This window comes from Toxotes jaculatrix, chromosome 23 (genome assembly GCF_017976425.1).
Source record: "Toxotes jaculatrix isolate fToxJac2 chromosome 23, fToxJac2.pri, whole genome shotgun sequence".
Lineage (NCBI taxonomy): Eukaryota > Metazoa > Chordata > Actinopteri > Toxotidae > Toxotes > Toxotes jaculatrix.
In genome coordinates, this window is record NC_054416.1 from 1,675,975 (window position 1) to 1,693,569 (window position 17,595).

The 17,595-nt window shown below is 41.2% G+C and overlaps 1 protein-coding gene and 1 pseudogene across 1 annotated transcript; both read left to right on the plus strand.

Moving 5' to 3' along the window:
- Nucleotides 1–74: 74 nt before the first annotated feature.
- Nucleotides 75–5,885, plus strand: LOC121177461 (macrophage mannose receptor 1-like). Its single transcript, XM_041031790.1, has 17 exons — nucleotides 75–858; nucleotides 951–1,047; nucleotides 1,131–1,178; nucleotides 1,322–1,372; nucleotides 1,783–1,892; nucleotides 2,005–2,139; nucleotides 2,376–2,484; nucleotides 3,043–3,106; nucleotides 3,206–3,239; nucleotides 4,235–4,306; nucleotides 4,399–4,495; nucleotides 4,579–4,626; nucleotides 4,770–4,820; nucleotides 4,961–5,070; nucleotides 5,185–5,319; nucleotides 5,530–5,641; nucleotides 5,777–5,885. Exons 2-17 carry the CDS (start codon nucleotides 987–989, stop codon nucleotides 5,842–5,844), a joined length of 1,305 nt encoding a protein of 434 aa, XP_040887724.1. The 5' UTR covers nucleotides 75–858; nucleotides 951–986; the 3' UTR covers nucleotides 5,845–5,885.
- Nucleotides 5,886–8,683: 2,798 nt separating this feature from the next.
- On the plus strand, nucleotides 8,684–15,170 carry LOC121177462 (annotated as a pseudogene).
- Nucleotides 15,171–17,595: the final 2,425 nt, after the last annotated feature.

The following is a 17,595-nucleotide window of genomic DNA, read 5'->3' on the forward strand; positions in this document are numbered from 1 at the left end:
GTAAAGCTTCATCTTTCTATTAAAGACCAATGGATAAATCACTGATTGATATAACAGAAATGTGATAAAGTCACATATTGGTTCTAAATTGCCCTGAATGCAGGCCTTTATCTCGGCTGACTTTACTGACCTTTTATTTTCTTATTCTTTGAAAGGTGACTGATAAGTTTGTTTTTATGTTTCAGGATCATCCCCTCCTGCGTTTACACGCTGAGTCCTGGAGCGCACAGATCCCTTCTTCAGAATTTTCCGTGTTGGGCCTCCAGGTCTGAGCTCTTCATCCTGGGGCAGTGGTGGGAGTCTGAGGGGCCACGTCAGGTCAAATGAAGCCAAAGACCTTGTTAGGTGATGAGACCGATGCAGACCTGACGCAACATTCAGTTTCAGAAAACACCAAATACCACAGAAGTTATTAACCTTAAACTTTCTGCATAGTCACTGAGAAAGCTGAGCTGCACATGCATCGTGTAACGAGAGCTCCAGCATGTTGTATTAAAAACAGTCAATTAGCACAATATTCCTCAGTCTTAACTCACACAAGCTTCATACATAGCACAGTTACAGACACCAAGGAAGTAATGTGATAAGTAAGTGAACCAGAGTGGTGCTCAGTGCAGAACATACCCCCACCAAGGATAAATATCCAAGGAATCCTGCTTCACCTGACACTAAATATCCCGTCACAGGTGGCTTCTCAAGCAGAAATGGATTTTGACAATCATGATAAACTATCTAAAACAAACAGATGATTGATCATATATAAGAGCTGGTCCTGCTCTCATTCAGCACCTCCACACAGGACGGCTGAAGCTACAGGCTGATACTCAGAGGAAAGAAGGAGAGAAAATCCTTCAGCAGGTTTGCTTCTCCTTTTCCTCTCTGCATCTCTTCTTCTGCTTCCTTCTCTCTCTTTCTGTAACGGACTGACAGCCACTTTCTGTTCTCTGAAGATAACCATCATCTTTGATCCCTCCATCATCTCCACCATGAAGATGTTGACTGTGTCTCTGCTGGTCTGCGCCATGATGGCTCTGAGCAGAGCTGCAGGTGAGTACAGATGAGGGGTTAGAGAGACAGAGACTGTGTGTTATAGATGAAACCAGTCCCTAAATACTGTGTCAAACCTCCAGCTGATCCAGAAGAGGAGCCTGGTAACATGGCAGAACGGTCGGTTGAAGGTGAGCGAGTGTTTTTTTTTAGATTTTCCAATAATTGTCCAAGTCAAAAGCAGTCGTTCTCATGATCAGCTCTGCAAAGGGTTGTGAAACAGACTAACAGCAGCAGATGAAACCAGTCTCTAAATGCTGTGTCAAACTTCCAGCTGTTCCTGAAGAAGAGCCTGGTAATGTGACAGAAGCGTCGGCTCAAGAAGGTGAGCTGGTTTAAGATTTTTATTTGAGTTTCAAGAAATGTATTATAAAAGTCCAAAGCAGTCATTCTCATGATCAGCTCTGCAAAGGGTTTTGCTGCATCTCCAGCTGGAAATGTGGGACTGTTTGTGGACACTTCATCACAGACACTGATGGCAGCCTGGTTTTCCTCACTGTGCAGCTGTTACTCAGTATTCAGGTTCAAGTAAATGTAGTTAAAATAGTTCTGGTGGAAGCACCACGCTGAAGGTTAATGTTCTAACATTCTCAGCTGATGTTAGAGCAGATAAACACTATTAAACACTTTCCTTTTTTTTTTTTAAACTTTTTTCTTTTGGCAATGCAATAATCTAAAGTTATGGATCACACAGAGACTTTACCTGAAGAAAATTATTCTGTTATTTGTTCTCAGAGAACAGCCACCTGGTCAAAAGGTCAACACGCTGTCCTCATGGTTGGACTCGGTACGGTCGTCGTTGTTTTTACTACTTTCCAACAACCAGGACTTGGGCCCAAGCTGAGGTGATCAGGATCATTTCAGTTTGTACAGACAAATGGTTAATGGTCCTTCAGCTCCTCTGATTCTTTGTTTCATGGCAGCTCATCTCTCTCTGTCTGTATTTATCTCCTATAGAAAACCTGTCAGTCCATGAATGCAAACCTTGCATCAGTACATAACATACAGGAGTACCATAAGATTCAGAGGATGATACAGTCCAGGACTCACGAGTATAAAGAAGCATGGATTGGAGGCTCCGATGCACAAGAGGTACTCTTGATTCATTATTACACAAATTTAACAGACATTTTCTTTACACCTGAAGCAACTGTTTGGTTGTTTTGACCACTTGGAGTCAGTGAAAACAAGCTGTGTCACAGTATAATATAATATAATATTCCCTCCCTGTGTCTGGCTCTTTATCTGCTAAATTAGCTATTGTGAAAATATTGGTTAAAGCAGCTTTAAACTCTTATTCATGTAAAATGTTCTGTTCTCTGGTGTAGGAGGGCACCTGGCTGTGGAGTGATGGTTCACGTTTGAACTATCTGAACTGGTGTTCTGGACAGCCTGACAACTTTTTTTCCCAGCACTGTTTGAAAATGAACTATTCAGGTAAATTGAAAACCTTGTTATTTCTCTGTAGCTACCAGCAGCTACGTACAACAAAAGAAGGACGAGTGCATCAGTTTACAGAGCAACCAACCAAGCACACCTTGTTTTACTAATGAAGTCAGTAACAGCTGCTCTGTGATCTGATTCACTGCTGCACACAGAGGTGGATGAAGACCTCAGACTCTTTACTTGATACAGCAGCATAAAATACTCTGTTACCTGCAACAGCTCAGTGTGGATCCACATTTTGACGCATCTGATGAAACATTGAGCAGGAAACCTCACTGACAAACAAAGTGTGTTTCTATTGGCTGATTCACAGTAACAGCAATCAGTAAATTCATGTAAAACAGCAGAATTATGAAAATAATGAGAAAGTCAAAGTGAACTGACCAAGATGCAGTTTCATAGTTTCTGCAGTGTTTGTTTTGTCTTGATGTTGATTTGTCTCGTGTATTTTTAAAAAAGTTTCCATGATGTTGCTTCAGCAGTGATTCATGTGTTGCTGTATGTTGGTCCACAGAATGAGAACAAATGGGTTTTTTTTCTCATTTACAGGCCACAAGTGCTGGGATGATGATTGGTGTGACTATCGTCGTCCTTTTGTCTGTGCCAGGAAAATGTGAAGGTTCCTGGTTGTGACAACATGACAACAGCACAAACACTGTGTGTGTCATCAGTCTCATATATAACCTGAAGTCTCTGTATCTCATTTTCCAAGTTTCTTTCTTTTCTGTCGCTGTGACGCTGCTGAAGTGAGGAGTGATGTAAACAGGAGCTGGACTGTCTCTGAGGCCTTTCATCAGAGCAGACTGAAGAGGTTAAGGAACCAATGCTTTCAGCATCTTATCACAGAGTCAACTGTTCTTTCTTTATGCAACAATAAAAAGCTCAAGCATCAACATCAGCTGCTCTGTGTTAAATCCTCAGCTGTTCTTTCTTCATGGAGGGAGAGTAACTTTCCTCCATGTCAGAGAGCTCCAGCTGCAGCCTCATTAAATGAAGCTGTGCACCACACATTGATCATGTATTTCTGTTTCTTCTGAACGCGGCGTGATACAGTCACCTGTCCACCAGGTGAGGCTGTGGTTCACTTTAACAACGGCCAGTCGAGGGAGATTAACAGGACGAGTGCAGGGAAAGTGTGTTTCTGTCAGAGTGAAGAGAAGCCAGATCATCAGGTCTGTGTGACTGTGAATGGTGAATAATGTTGAGCAGCTTCTGTTCCTCAGTACAAACTCTCATTTAGCATTTTAGCATCTGTCCATCTGATTAAATGAAGCGTCTTCATTTTCATGCAGAAACTGAAACCTTCTTTATGAACTTAGTGACATTTACTGGGAATGAAAAAAGGATTAAAGCCAATGATGAAATAAAAGGGAAATAAAAATGAAATTAATTTCTAAATAAAATATTGTAATGAGTTTGTGATGAGTCAGGTCATTTAAACCATAGAATGGTGTGTTAGGAAACATGATAGATGTCTTATAATCCGTTCAATAACTAGAAACACCAAGATCAAACACCAAGGAAGTAATGTGATAAGTAAGTGAACCAGAGTGGTGCTCAGTGCAGAACATACCCCCACCAAGGATAAATATCCAAGGAACCCTGCTTCACCTGACACTAAATAAGCCGTCACAGGTGGCTTCACATGCAGATATGAATTTTGATACCAATGGTAAACTATCTAAAACAAAGATAAACAGATAATTGATCATATATAAGAGCTGGTCCTGCTCTTGTTCAGCACCTCCACACAGGACGGCTGAAGCTACAGGCTGATACTGAGAGGAAAGAAGGAGAGAAAATCCTTCAGCAGGTTTGCTTCTCCTTTTTCTCTCTGCATCTCTTCTTCTGCTTCCTTCTCTCTCTTTCTGTAACGGACTGACAGCCGCTTTCTGTTCTCTGAAGATAACCATCATCTTTGATCCCTCCATCATCTCCACCATGAAGATGTTGACTGTGTCTCTGCTCGTCTGCGCCATGATGGCTCTGAGCAGAGCTGCAGGTGAGTACAGATGAGGGGTTAGACAGACAGAGACTGTGTGTTATAGATGAAACCAGTCCCTAAATACTGTGTCAAACCTCCAGCTGATCCAGAAGAGGAGCCTGGTAACATGGCAGAACGGTCGGTTGAAGGTGAGCGAGTGTTTTTTTTTAGATTTTCCAATAATTGTCCAAGTGAAAAGCAGTCGTTCTCATGATCAGCTCTGCAAAGGGTTGTGAAACAGACTAACAGCAGCAGATGAAACCAGTCTCTAAATGCTGTGTCAAACTTCCAGCTGTTCCTGAAGAAGAGCCTGGTAATGTGACAGAAGCGTCGGCTCAAGAAGGTGAGCTGGTTTAACTGAAATGAATAGTTGATGTTACAGCTGATGATGGAGCAGATAAACATTATTTAAAACTTTCCTTACACTTTCCATCTCCATACAGACTTTACCTGAAGACAAATTATTCTCTTATTTGTTCTCAGAGAACAGCCACCTGGTCAAAAGGTCAACACGCTGTCCTTGTGGTTGGACTCAGTACGGTCGTCGTTGTTTCCGCTACGATCCAAGAACCCTGCCTTGGGCTTACGCTGAGGTGATCAGGATCATTTCAGTTTGTACAGACAAATGATTAATGGTCCTTCAGCTCCTCTGATTCTTTGTTCCATCGCTGCTCATCTCTCTCTGTGTCTGTATTTATCTCCTATAGAAAACCTGTCTGTCATTGAAAGCAAACCTTGCATCAGTGCGTAACATATATGAGTACCGTGTGATTCAGAACATGATATGGTCCTCTGCTCGTTCTCATAGAGCTGCATGGATTGGAGGCTCTGATGCACAACAGGTATTTTAACAACTCTTTTGGCTGTTTTTCCTACTTGGAGTCAGTGGAAACAAATATCATATCATATCATATCATATCATATCATATCATATCATATCATATTCCCTCCCTGTGTCTGGCTCTTTATCTGCTAAATTAGCTATTGTGAAAATATTGGTTAAAGCAGCTTTAAACTCTTATTCCTGTAAAATGTTCTGTTCTGTTTTCCAGGAGCGCATTTGGCTGTGGAGTGATGGTTCACGTTTCACCTATGCGTACTGGTGTCCCGGACAGCCTGACAACTTCCGTAACAGACAGCACTGCTTGCAAATGAACTTTTCAAGTAAATTAAAAACACATTATTTCTGTCTATCTCGTGTGTATTTTAAAAAAAGTTGCTTCAGCAGTGATTCATGTGTTGCTGTATGTTGGTCCACAGAATGAGAACAAATGTTTTTTTAATTTTTCTTCTTTACAGGCCGCAGGTGCATGGATGACTATAATTGTCACGCTCGTCTTCCTTTTGTCTGTGCCAGGAAAATGTGAAGGTTCCTGGGTGTGACAACATGACAACAGCACAAACACTGTGTGTGTGTCATCAGTCTCATATATAACCTGAAGTCTCTGTATCTCATTTTCCAAGTTTCTTTCTTTTCTGTCGCTGTGACGCTGCTGAAGTGAGGAGTGATGTAAACAGGAGCTGGACTGTCTCTGAGGCCTTTCATCAGAGCAGACTGAAGAGGTTAAGGAACCAATGCTTTCAGCATCTTATCACAGAGTCAACTGTTCTTTCTTTATGCAACAATAAAAAGCTCAAGCATCAACATCAGCTGCTCTGTGGATCTGTGTTAAATCCTCAGCTGTTCTTTCTTCATGGAGGGAGAGTAACTTCCTCATTGACCCTTGTATGGTGTTCGGGTCTGTGCGATAATTTTACATCAAAAGAAAAATGATACGATTAATTATTTTTTCAAACTCAGACTCATTGGCCTTGGCTCGTTTTCTGTGAGGAACATGTATCAGAACACATTTTCAATGACCACACACTGTTCACCCCCCCTACACATTTATTAACGGCCAATGGAGGATAAGCGGCAATGATTCAATACAAATCATTATCAAAGTATATACCAAACTATAAAACTCATTTATAAACGATTTGAATAAGTTTGTAATGAGTAAGTAAGCACATGCACAGAACTTTTAAAACATAGAATGATGGGTTAGAAAACATGGTAAAGGTTTTACAGGCCATTCAATAACTAGGTACACCAAGGACAAACAATCCTACACATCTGTCTAACAGGAAGTTAAAAGGAAAAAGGAAGTGATGTGATAACTAAACGACCTCTGAGCTCGCTCTTCATCCTGGGGAAGAGGTGGTAGCCTGAGGGGCCACATGAGGTCAAATGAGGCCAAAGACCGTCAGAGGTGAAGAACCTTAGATGGCCTGATGAGTGGACAGAAGTCGATGTTTCAGAAGGAGCTGACTTGCAATTTTTAATATCCCAAAATAGAAAACAGCACAGAAGTTATTAACCTCAAACTTCAAGCAAAGTCACTGAAGGAGCTGAGCTGCACAACTGATCTCCTTCTACCTGAGACCACTCATCATGTGACCTGACTGACTTTCCAGGAGTGATACTGAAACAGAGAAATGTCTTGAGCAGGACTGTCTTCAGCTAATGAAATATAGAGTCCATTCTCCAGCCCAGTGTCATTCTTTAATGTTGAATTTAGATTATATGTTTTAAGACGAGGGTAAAAATTGTAAGTATTCACATTTTGTGCTGGTGGATCGAAACAAGGTTGTAAGTAGAGCTTCAAAATGCAAAAAGAAGAAACAGGAAAAAAAAAAAAAAAAATAGAGAAGGCTTAAAGAACAAAAAACGTCTTCAAAGGCCACGTCTCCTCCCCGCCACAAACTTGCCCGTTTGGACTTTGCAAGGGAGCAGCAAAACATGGGACGCTGAAAGGTGGAAGAAAGTTTTATTCTCTGACGAGAAAAAATGTAACCTGGATGCTCCTGATGGCTTCCAACGTTACTGGCATGACAAGGAGATCCCACCGGAGATGTTTTTTTATGCGGCACAGTGGAGGAGGAACAATGGAGCATCAGGTTTTGCAGGGGCGTCAAATGGCGGCTGGCTAAGTGGAAATGTTGCAGCGGGCGTCCCTCCTGACGGAGGTCCCCCATCTGTGCGGTAATGACGGTAATTTCAACAAACACTCGCATCAAGCACGCCTAAACGAATAATAAAGTGATCATCAACAACAGTGGGGCCGCTCACTACTGAGTCCTTTTTTGACACTTTTAGTTCTGTTTTGGGGTTTTTTGGGCTGTGGTCTGAAACTTTTGATCAGCTGATCAAAAGTTTGAGTTTAAAGGCAGTTTTCAATAAATTGCCTGCTCTCTATTCTTTGTCTCTTGCTCCTGTTTCCTCTTTTTGCATTTTGAAGCTCTACTTACAACCTTGTTACGATCCACCAGCGCAAAATGCGAATGCTTGTAATTTTTCTGCCCGTCTTAAGAGTTTGTTCAGGAGTGTATATGAATATTTTTATGTAAATATATGAAGTGAAGAAGATATAAGGTAAGTACAAAAACGCTCCCTCCACATGTAGATAAAACTGTGCATAGACGAACTAATAAAGCTGATGTGTCATTGCTACTGTCCATTTCCATGTAGAGACAAACATTTCCATTTAAATCAAGAGAGAAGTTAAGAAATGAATTATCACTGTGTCTCTGCCGTGTCACAGTGTCGGGACAAATATTCACCAAATAAGGTTTGAGACCTGGACCCAACAAGTTGATGAGTCCAGAGAACGTCTCCAACCAGTTTGTGTTTCACAGAGCTCCAGCACGTTGTATTAAAAATATTCCTCAGTCTTATCTCACACAAGCTTCACTTCTACTGCACATACATGACACTGTTTTCATGTCTCTGTGCTTCCAGTTATGGTTCCTCGTCTGAGTTGCACAATTTTGTAGCAGTCTCACTCAGTGTGCAAAGGAAGGTGTCACTGCTGCTTCATCCTTGTTAGTGAACATCAGCAGAGTCTCTCCAAACCCAGTAAATGACCTTGGATGAAGGAGCAGGTGTAATGTTACATAAAACATCAGACCTCGGCTGAATGTTTGCATTTCTCACATGTAGTGAAAGCAGACGTGCAAATTTTCAAAAAAATAAGATTTGTGTCTTTAAGTTTGTGTATGCTGTATCTTGTGGTGGTCTGTGTGTGTGTGTGTGTGTGTGTGTGTGTGTGTGTGTGTGTGTGTGTGTGTGTGTGTGTGTGTGTGTGTGTGTGTGTGTGTGTGTGTTAGTGTGTGTCCTCAGTTCCCTGTTTAGAGACAGATGACATGATAAGTCAGTGTATATAACAGCTGGTCTGTGTCAGAGTCGTCTGCCTTCATACAGGAAACCTGAAGCTCCATCTTGACCAGTAACTCTCTCACCTTCTTTCCCTCCTTTAACTTTATCATGGGTCTGTTCCCTTCATCATCTTACTAACATGTGTGTGTCTCTTAATTGAAGGTTGTCTCCATCACCTCCAACATGAAGACAGTGACCATGTTTGCAGTGGTCTGTGCCTTGATGTCTCTGACCAGAGCTGCTGGTGAGTATTACAGAGCGATGGCTGATGAACAGAGGTCAACTGTGTTTACCTGTCCTCAAATGGACCAAGGCAATAACTTGTGTGTCAAACTGTCCAGCTCTTCCAGAAGCAGAGGCCAAACAAGATTTAACAGGTCAGTGTGGAAAGCTACAAAGAGACAATCACAAACAGCTGTCTTCTTAATCCAACATCTTAAATTGCAGAGAATCAAGAGAGGAAATAAAGTTATTCTGAAACGTTAATCATCTCGAAAACTGTCCAGGAAGTTCAGAGCTGATGGGAGCTGGTCTCCAACAAGCAGATGCATTTTATACCACTATTTATTTTTTCAATAATCTAAAGTTGTGGATCACACAGAGACTTTACCTGAAGACTAACTATCCTCTTATCTGTTCTCAGTGAAGAGCCACCTGGTCAAAAGGGCAACATCTTGTTCTCGTGGTTGGTCTAAGTTCAATGGTCGTTGTTTCCACTACTATCCAACAGCCAAGACTTGGGCCCAAGCTGAGGTGATCAGGATCATTTCAGTTTGTACAGACAAATGATTAATGGTCCTTCAGCTCCTCTGATTCTTTGTTCTTTGTTCTCTCTCTCTCTGTATTTATCTCCTAAAGAAAATCTGTCAGTCCCTGAATGCAAACCTTGCGTCGGTACATAACATACAGGAGTACCATAAGATTCAGAGGATGATACAGTCCAAGACTCACGAGTATACAGAAGCATGGCTCGGAGGCTCTGATGCACAAGCGGTATTTTTGATTATTGATTATCATTGTTACACTAATTTAACAGAGGTTTTCTTTACACCTGCAACAACTGTTTGGTTGTTTTTCCCACTTGGAGTCAGTATAATAATATAATATAATATAATATAATATAATATAATATAATATAATATAATATAATATAATATAATATTCCCTCCCTGTGTCTGGCTCTTTATCTGCTAAATTAGCTATTGTGAAAATATTGGTTAAAGCAGCTTTAAACTCTTATCTCTGGTTAACTCTGGTGTAGGATGGCACTTGGCTGTGGAGTGACGGTTCACAGTTCACCAGTGTGAACTGGTGTGCTGGAGAGCCTAACAACCATCGTAAAGGCCAGCACTGTTTGCAAATGAACTATGGAGGTAAATTGAAAATAAAAATGATACTAATACTAATACTACTACTACTACTAATAATAATAATAATAATGAGAACAACTGTTTTTTGGTTGTTGTTTTTTTCTCATTTACAGGCGACAAGTGCTGGGATGATCATTTTTGTAACATTCTTCGTCCTTTTGTCTGTGCCATGAAAATGTGAAGGTTCCTGGGTGTGACAACATGACAACAGCACAAACACTGTGTGTGTCATCAGTCTCATATATAACCTGAAGTCTCTGTATCTCATTTTCCAAGTTTCTTTCTTTTCTGTCGCTGTGACGCTGCTGAAGTGAGGAGTGATGTAAACAGGAGCTGGACTGTCTCTGAGGCCTTTCATCAGAGCAGACTGAAGAGGTTAAGGAACCAATGCTTTCAGCATCTTATCACAGAGTCAACTGTTCTTTCTTTATGCAACAATAAAAAGCTCAAGCATCAACATCAGCTGCTCTGTGTTAAATCCTCAGCTGTTCTTTCTTCATGGAGGGAGAGTGACTTTCCTCCATGTCAGAGAGCTCCAGCTGCAGCCTCATTAAATGAAGCTGTGCACCACACATTGATCATGTATTTCTGTTTCTTCTGAACGTGGCGTGATACAGTCATCTGTCCACCAGGTGGGGCTGTGGTTCACTTTAACAACGGAGGATAAAAGGCAATGATTCGATACAAATCAATATCAAAGTATATACCAAACTATAAAACCTCCACCAAGGATGAATACTGACCAAACCGTGATTAGTCTGACACTAAATAATCCGTCACAGACGGATTCACATGCAGCAATAAATTCATGATAAACTGTGACAGAGCAGATCAGGATGCTTATCAAAAACAAAGACAGATCATTCTTTGTATATAAGAGCTGGTCCTTCTTTGTTCAGCATCTTCACACAGAACAGCTGAAGCTACAGGCTGATACTGAGAGGAAAGAAGGAGAGAGCTGCACGGTCATTCATTATCTGTTTATACAGCAGCCTTCACTCACAGTCTCCACAGCAATATTAATATAACTCCATTATATTGTTTTATAAATCACTTCTTCATTTTTATGTTGCTTATAAAAACTAAATAAAGGGACGTGAAGTGCAGAGTTACCACAGTAACTGATAAGCTTGTTTCTGTTCTTTGAAGATTATCATTGTCATCATCACTGTCAAAAAGGCGACCTCTGACCTCGCTCTTCATCCTGGGGAAGAGGTGGTAGCCTGAGGGGCCACATCAGCTTAGACGGCCTGATGACTGCACAGAGGTCGATGTTTCAGAAGGAGCTGACTTGCAATTTTTAATATCCCAAAATAGAAAACAGCACAGAAGATATTAACCTTAAACTTCCTGTACAGTCACTGAAAGAGCTGAGCTGCACAACTGATCTCCTTCTACCTGAGGCCACTCATCATGTGACCTGACTGACTTTCCAGGAGTGATACTGAAACAGAGAAATGTCTTGAGTAGATTTGTCTTCAGCTAATGAAATATAGAGTCCATTCTCCAGTCCAGTGTCATTCTTTAATGTTGAATTTAGATTATATGTGGTTTTACACAGTTTTTATGAAATATATATGAATATTTTTATGTAAATATATCAAGTGAAGAAGATATAAGGTAAGTACAAACACTCCCTCCACATGTAGATAAAACGGTGTAAAAACGAACTAATAAAGCTGATGTGTCATTGCTACTGTTCATTTCCTGTCAGAGACAAACTGTTAAATCAAGAGAGAAGTTAAGAAATGAATTATCACTGTGTCTCTGCCGTGTCACAGTGTCGGGACAAATATTCACCAAATAAGGTTTGAGACCTGGACCCAACAAGTTGATGAGTCCAGAGAACGTCTCCAACCAGTTTGTGTTTCACAGAGCTCCAGTGTGTTGTATTAATAACAGTCAATTAGCACAATATTCCTCAGTCTTATCTCACACAAGCTTCACTTCTACTGCACATACATGACACTGTTTTCATGTCTCTGTGCTTCCAGTTATGGTTCCTCGTCTGAGTTGCACAATTTTGTAGCAGTCTCACTCAGTGTGCAAAGGAAGGTGTCACTGCTGCTTCATCCTTGTTAGTGAACATCAGCAGAGTCTCTCCAAACCCAGTAAATGACCTTGGATGAAGGAGCAGGTGTAATGTTACATAAAACATCAGACCTCGGCTGAATGTTTGCATTTCTCACATGTAGTGAAAGCAGACGTGCAAATTTTCATCTTTGAGAGATAAAAAAACCTCAGAGTCTGAATTAAAGGAAGCTTTCGTAGCTCGGCAGTTGTTTGTGTTTGACAGAGTCAGTATCAGTGTAACATTCACAAAAGAGGAAGAGTTTGCAGAAACAAAAGCCGGTGGAACAAATACAATGACCTTGTAAATTTCATTTGCTATTGCTCAAATATTTTGTGTCACTTCATTGTTTAGTAGTTTTTCTTTTAATCTCAGTAACAAAGTGTTTCTTCTGTCTGCTTCACATCATAAAAGCATCAGTTAATGTAAAACAGCAGATTCATGAGAATAATGATTTGGTTTCATCAGTTTTACATAGTTTGTGCAGTATTTCTTTTGTTGTCTTGACACTAACTTCACACTAATGTTCCTGTAATATCTGTAAATTCTCGTGTCCTTGTATATTTAAGTTTTTTATTTTACACACTGGTAAAAATAAGATTTGTTAACACTTAGGACACAGTTTGTGTCTTTAATTTTGTGTATGCTGTATCTTGTAGTGGTCTGTGTGTGTGTGTGTGTTAGTGTGTGTCCTCAGTTCCCTGTTTAGAGACAGATGACATGATAAGTCAGTGTATATAACAGCTGGTCTGTGTCAGAGTCGTCTGCCTTCATACAGGAAACCTGAAGCTCCATCTTGACCAGTAACTCTCTCACCTTCTTTCCCTCCTTTAACTTTACCATGGGTCTGTTCCCTTCATCATCTTACTAACATGTGTGTGTCTCTTAATTGAAGGTTGTCTCCATCACCTCCAACATGAAGACAGTGACCATGTTTGCAGTGGTCTGTGCCTTGATGTCTCTGACCAGAGCTGCTGGTGAGTATTACAGAGCGATGGCTGATGAACAGAGGTCAACTGTGTTTACCTGTCCTCAAATGGACCAAGGCAATAACTTGTGTGTCAAACTGTCCAGCTCTTCCAGAAGCAGAGGCCAAACAGGATTTAACAGGTCAGTGTGGAAAGCTACAAAGAGACAATCACAAACAGCTGTCTTCTTAATCCAACATCTTTAAATGCAGAGAATCAAGAGAGGAAATAAAGTTATTCTGAAACGTTAATCATCTCGAAAACTGTCCAGGAAGTTCAGAGCTGATGGGAGCTGGTCTCCAACAAGCAGATGCATTTTATACCACTATTTATTTTTTCAATAATCTAAAGTTGTGGATCACACAGAGACTTTACCTGAAGACTAACTATTCTCTTATCTGTTCTCAGTGAAGAGCCACCTGGTCAAAAGGGCAACATCTTGTTCTCGTGGTTGGTCTGAGTTCAATGGTCGTTGTTTCCAGTACTATCCAACAGCCAAGACTTGGGCCCAAGCTGAGGTGATCAGGATCATTTCAGTTGGTATAGACCAGGGGTCGGCAACCTTAAATACTCAATGAGCCATTTGGACCGTCTCCCACAGAAAAGAAAACACCCGGAGCCACAAAACCCTTTGACATCTAAAATGAGGATAACACTGCATTTATCGTTTTTTTTTTTTTTTTTTTTTTACATGTATGCTACGTATAAAAACTATAGTGTGTTTCATTTATGAAATCAATGAACTGCTGCAGAGAACACGAAATTCTCTGCTCCGTCATCATTTTATCGCGTGCACTAGAACTGGAAAAAAGGCCTATTTCACTTAATAATGTGAAATATATATTTGCAAAATAATAGCTGATTAAAATATTTATTTTACCTGGTTAATGTGACTTTTCCTCCTGAACCTCTGCGCACAGCGTCCGCACATCAGGACTGTAAGCGTTCGTCTGTGAAACTTTTCTTTTCTTGGATTTATCCATCGTTTACCTACCGGGGGACGAAAAGCTCAAGAAATCTTGCCGCCGGGTGTCGCACATCAGAGGTTGTGACGCATATTTAGAGCGACAAAAAATTAAAAACATTTTATTTTAATGTTACAAGATCACCATAATCTTAAAATTTAGAATTGCATTTAAAAAACGAACCAACTAAAATAAAAATGCATGTAAATGAAATACTCATTATTTATATTCCAAAGTCACAGGGAGCCACAGCAGAGGGATGAAAGAGCCACAGGGTTGCTGACCCCTGGTACAGACAAATGATTAATGGTCCTTCAGCTCCTCTGATTCTTTGTTTCATGGCAGCTCATCTCTCTCTGTCTGTATTTATCTCCTATAGAGAACCTGTCAGTCCATGAATGCAAACCTTGCATCGGTACATACCGTACAGGAGTACCATGAGATTCAGAGGATGATACAGTCCATTACTCACGAGTATAAAGAATCATGGATTGGAGGCTCCGATGCACAAGAGGTATTTTTGATTATTGATTATTGATTATCATTATTACACTAATTTAACAGAGGTTTTCTTTACACCTGCAACAACTGTTTGGTTGTTTTTCCCACTTGGAGTCAGTGGAAACAAGCTGTGAACACGACACTGACACATCATTACTATTTATAATATAATATTCCCTCCCTGTGTCTGGCTCTTTATCTGCTAAATTAGCTATTGTGAAAATATTGGTTAAAGCAGCTTTAAACTCTTATTCATGTAAAATGTTCTGTTCTCTGGTGTAGGAGGGCACCTGGCTGTGGAGTGATGGTTCACATTTCAACTATCTGAACTGGTGTGCTGGAGAGCCTAACAACCTTCATAGAGGCCAGAACTGTTTGCAAATGAACTTTGGAGGTAAATTGAAAACATGTTATTTCTGTTGATTTGTCTCGTGTGTATTTTTAAAAAAGTTTCCATGATGTTGCTTCAGCAGTGATTCATGTGTTGCTGTATGTTGGTCCACACAATTTTTTTTTTCTCATTTACAGGCGACAAGTGCTGGGATGATGTTCAGTGTAACATTCGTCGTCCTTTTGTCTGTGCCATGAAAATGTGAAGGTTCCTGGGTGTGACAACATGACAACAGCACAAACACTGTGTGTGTCATCAGTCTCATATATAACCTGAAGTCTCTGTATCTCATTTTCCAAGTTTCTTTCTTTTCTGTCGCTGTGACGCTACTGAAGTGAGGAGTGATGTAAACAGGAGCTGGACTGTCTCTGAGGCCTTTCATCAGAGCAGACTGAAGAGGTTAAGGAACCAATGCTTTCAGCATCTTATCACAGAGTCAACTGTTCTTTCTTTATGCAACAATAAAAAGCTCAAGCATCAACATCAGCTGCTCTGTGTTAAATCCTCAGCTGTTCCTCATTAAATCATTTTCTGCACAGACACATTTTTCATGTCATAATAAAACAATAACATTTATGAAATAAATTTACAAATAAACTCTTATAATAAGTTTGTAATGAGTAAGTAAGAACATGCAAAGGTCTTTTAAAACATAGAATGATGAGTTAGAAAACATGGTAAAAGTTTTATAATCCATTCAACAGCTAGATACACCAAGGACAAACAATCCTACACATCTGTCTAATAGAAAGTTAAAAGGAAAAAGGAAGTGATGTGATGACTGAATTCACCAGAACAGCACTCAGTGCAGAGCGTACCTCCAGCCAGGATAAATGTTGACTGACACTTAATAAGCCGTCACAGATGGATTCACATGCAGCAATAAATTCATGATAAACTGTGACAGAGCAGATCGAGATTCTGATCCAAAACAAAGATAAACAGATGATTCATCTTATGTGAGATCATCATTTTCTGATCTATTTGCCATTAAAGTCTCACTGTTAATAATTTCTTCAAAATGGGACATAACAGCACATTGTAAGGTTTAATGTGACCGTGAACATTTAGAATGACTCTGCAGCTCCTGTGCAGAATCAGACGTCAGTGGTTTTTCACAGCTGTAGGTCACTTTCCTTCAGGCACCTTCCATCAGCTTGGAGAGGAAATTGGATTACACCAGCCTCTCCGGAGACGAACACTCACAGGATCAATGCCCTCTAACAGATATGATGGAAGATGCTGGGCTGAACTGCACACACACACACACACACACACACACACACACACACACACACACACACACACACACACACACACACACACACACACACACACACACACTCTAAGTGTGTAGATGGCATGACTGAAACCCAGTGGCCTGCACTATAAATAGAATAGCAACAGAAATCCCCCTGTGTCTGTCCACAGTCCGCTCTGGTTCAGAGGCCGGTTTTAACACTCGACCACATGAAGCGTCTTAAAATCTCTTTGAGTTTCAGGTTCATGAACGTCTCAGTGTGTCACAGAGTTCAGCTCTGACTTCCCCGGGTTTACCGGTGCTGTGCAGCATCACTGGTTTCTACACTGAAATGGTACGAAGCCCAGATCAACTTATCACAGCCAGCCCCAGCGGTGTGCCACACGGAGGGTCATACCAGCCCTCAGGTCTGGGGTGTGTCCCCACTCCGTCCTGTTGGTCTGCTGATGTATTTTCAGTCACGTGATTCATTAATTCATGTTTCCCCTTTAAATACATACGATGCACTCTGTCGAATCTTAATGCTTCTTTGTCTGCGCAAATCTGCGTCAACAAGCACATTCTCCCCGACACACTCTCTGCCTTTGTTAGAGTGTGTGTATGTGTGTGTGTGTGTGACTGGCCCACGTGTGTTGGTTTAAGTTGGCAGGATTTGGGTTGTTCATTGTGTGAAGGCATGAAAATAAAGGCCACTGTATGTGTGTGTGTGTGTGTGTGTGTGTGTGTGTGTTGCTGGCCCTTTAAGCCTGCTGTGATTGAAGGGACTGTGTGTGTGTGTGTGTGTGTGTGTGTGTGTGTGTGTGTGTGTGTGTGTGTGTGTGTGTGTGTGTGTGTGTGTGTGTGTGTGTGTGTGTGTGAGTGTGTGCATGAGTCAGCCAGTGCACCTCGCTTGCCCTGAGTGTGTGTGTGAGAGAGAGCAGGGGGGATGAGAACGACAGCTGAGCGCTGCAGCTCTACCACTCGTTCTCTTAGCCCGTATTCATTCTCTGTGCCTCTCGCCCATTTTCTCTCCCTCTTTCTCTCCCTCTCTCTTTCTCTGTTATTGATCATTTTAAGGATATTTCCTGGATACACCGACGCCCATTCATGGACCACATGGTGTCGGCTGTGGGGATTTGACAGAGCTCTGCGGTGTGCGTGAGAGTGTGTGTGTGTGTGAGCCATGCTGCGTGTGTTTATTCTGTGTGCAGAGCGTCTGCAAACGCCGGATGACGACATCAGTGATGCCTACTGCCAAGTCATCTATGAAGGTAGGGATGTAGGGATGGAGTGTGTGTACCTGTGTGAGACAGAGGTGAAGAGACTAAGACGGACGGAGCTCATGAAGGAAGAGCGAACTGTGTGTGTGTGTGTAAAACTGGGATGACATGATACCGAGCTGAACACGGAGACC